At 56.3% G+C, this 837-nt stretch overlaps 1 protein-coding gene across 1 annotated transcript in view; it reads right to left on the bottom strand.

Moving 5' to 3' along the window:
• EMH_0026010 (uncharacterized protein) overlaps positions 1 to 837 on the bottom strand; it is a gene marked incomplete at both ends in the record, with an annotated part of 11,841 nt that overhangs the window by 8,026 nt on the left and 2,978 nt on the right. The window contains 2 exons of the mRNA XM_013502556.1: positions 3 to 718; positions 800 to 837. Of these exons, the coding sequence (XP_013358010.1) occupies positions 3 to 718; positions 800 to 837 (754 nt within the window). The remainder of the gene's footprint in view (positions 1 to 2; positions 719 to 799) is intronic.

Here is an 837-nt window from a genome sequence, read left to right as displayed (position 1 = left end):
GGGGCTGTACTGTTGCTACTATTTCTTCTGTTGCTTTCGCTCTCTCCTCAATATAAACTACGCGGCACGTTGGCCGCAGCTGCAGCAGCAGCTGCTGCTGCTGCTGCTGTTGCTGCTGTTGCTGCTGCTGCTGCGGAGTGCTGCTGCTGCTGCCCTCACCCTTGCACAGCTTGCTGCTGCGGCTCTGCCGCCGACGTCCTGCTGTTGCTGCTGCAGCAGACGAATCTTCATTCGCAGAGGCTGCTGTTGCTGCTGCTGCTGTTTCTCCTGCTGCTGCTGCTGTTTCTCCTGCTGCAGCTCCATTTGCTTGCACCGCCGCAGCAGCTGTTGATTCAGCAGCAGCAGGAGCAGCAGCAGCAGGAGCAGCAGCAGCAGCAGAATCTGAATTTCGTGAATCTCCACAGGCGTCGATATTCTGCTGTGTTTGCTGCTGGTTTTTCTGCTGCTGCTGCATCTGCTGCATCTGCTGCAGCTGCTGCTGCAGCAGTTGCTGCTGCTGCAGCAGGCTGCAGCAGGCTTGTTCTGTTAGAGTTTTGCATGCAAATGTAGCGATGACTTTGTCTCCGTGGATGGCTCTGTTTCTGTTGATGAAGCCGCCGACGTCAAACGCATGCAGACACTCGCGTGTCTCGGGGTGTACATACACCCGAAAAGGAGCAGCAGCAGCAGCAGCAGCAGCAGCAGCAGCAGCAGAGTCAGATGGGCGGACAAGTAAAAACTGAAATACACACACACAATAACACATAATGCAGCTGCAGCAGCAGCAGATGCTGCAGCAGCACCAATACTCTCGCGGTACCTGCAACTGCAGCAGCAGCAGCAGCAGCAGCAGCAGCG

This window comes from Eimeria mitis, genomic scaffold, assembly GCF_000499745.2.
Source record: "Eimeria mitis Houghton genomic scaffold, Emh_scaff953, whole genome shotgun sequence".
NCBI lineage: Eukaryota > Apicomplexa > Conoidasida > Eucoccidiorida > Eimeriidae > Eimeria > Eimeria mitis.
The sequence above is the reverse complement of the archived record's forward strand: the minus strand, read 5'-3'. Positions and strand labels throughout refer to the sequence as shown.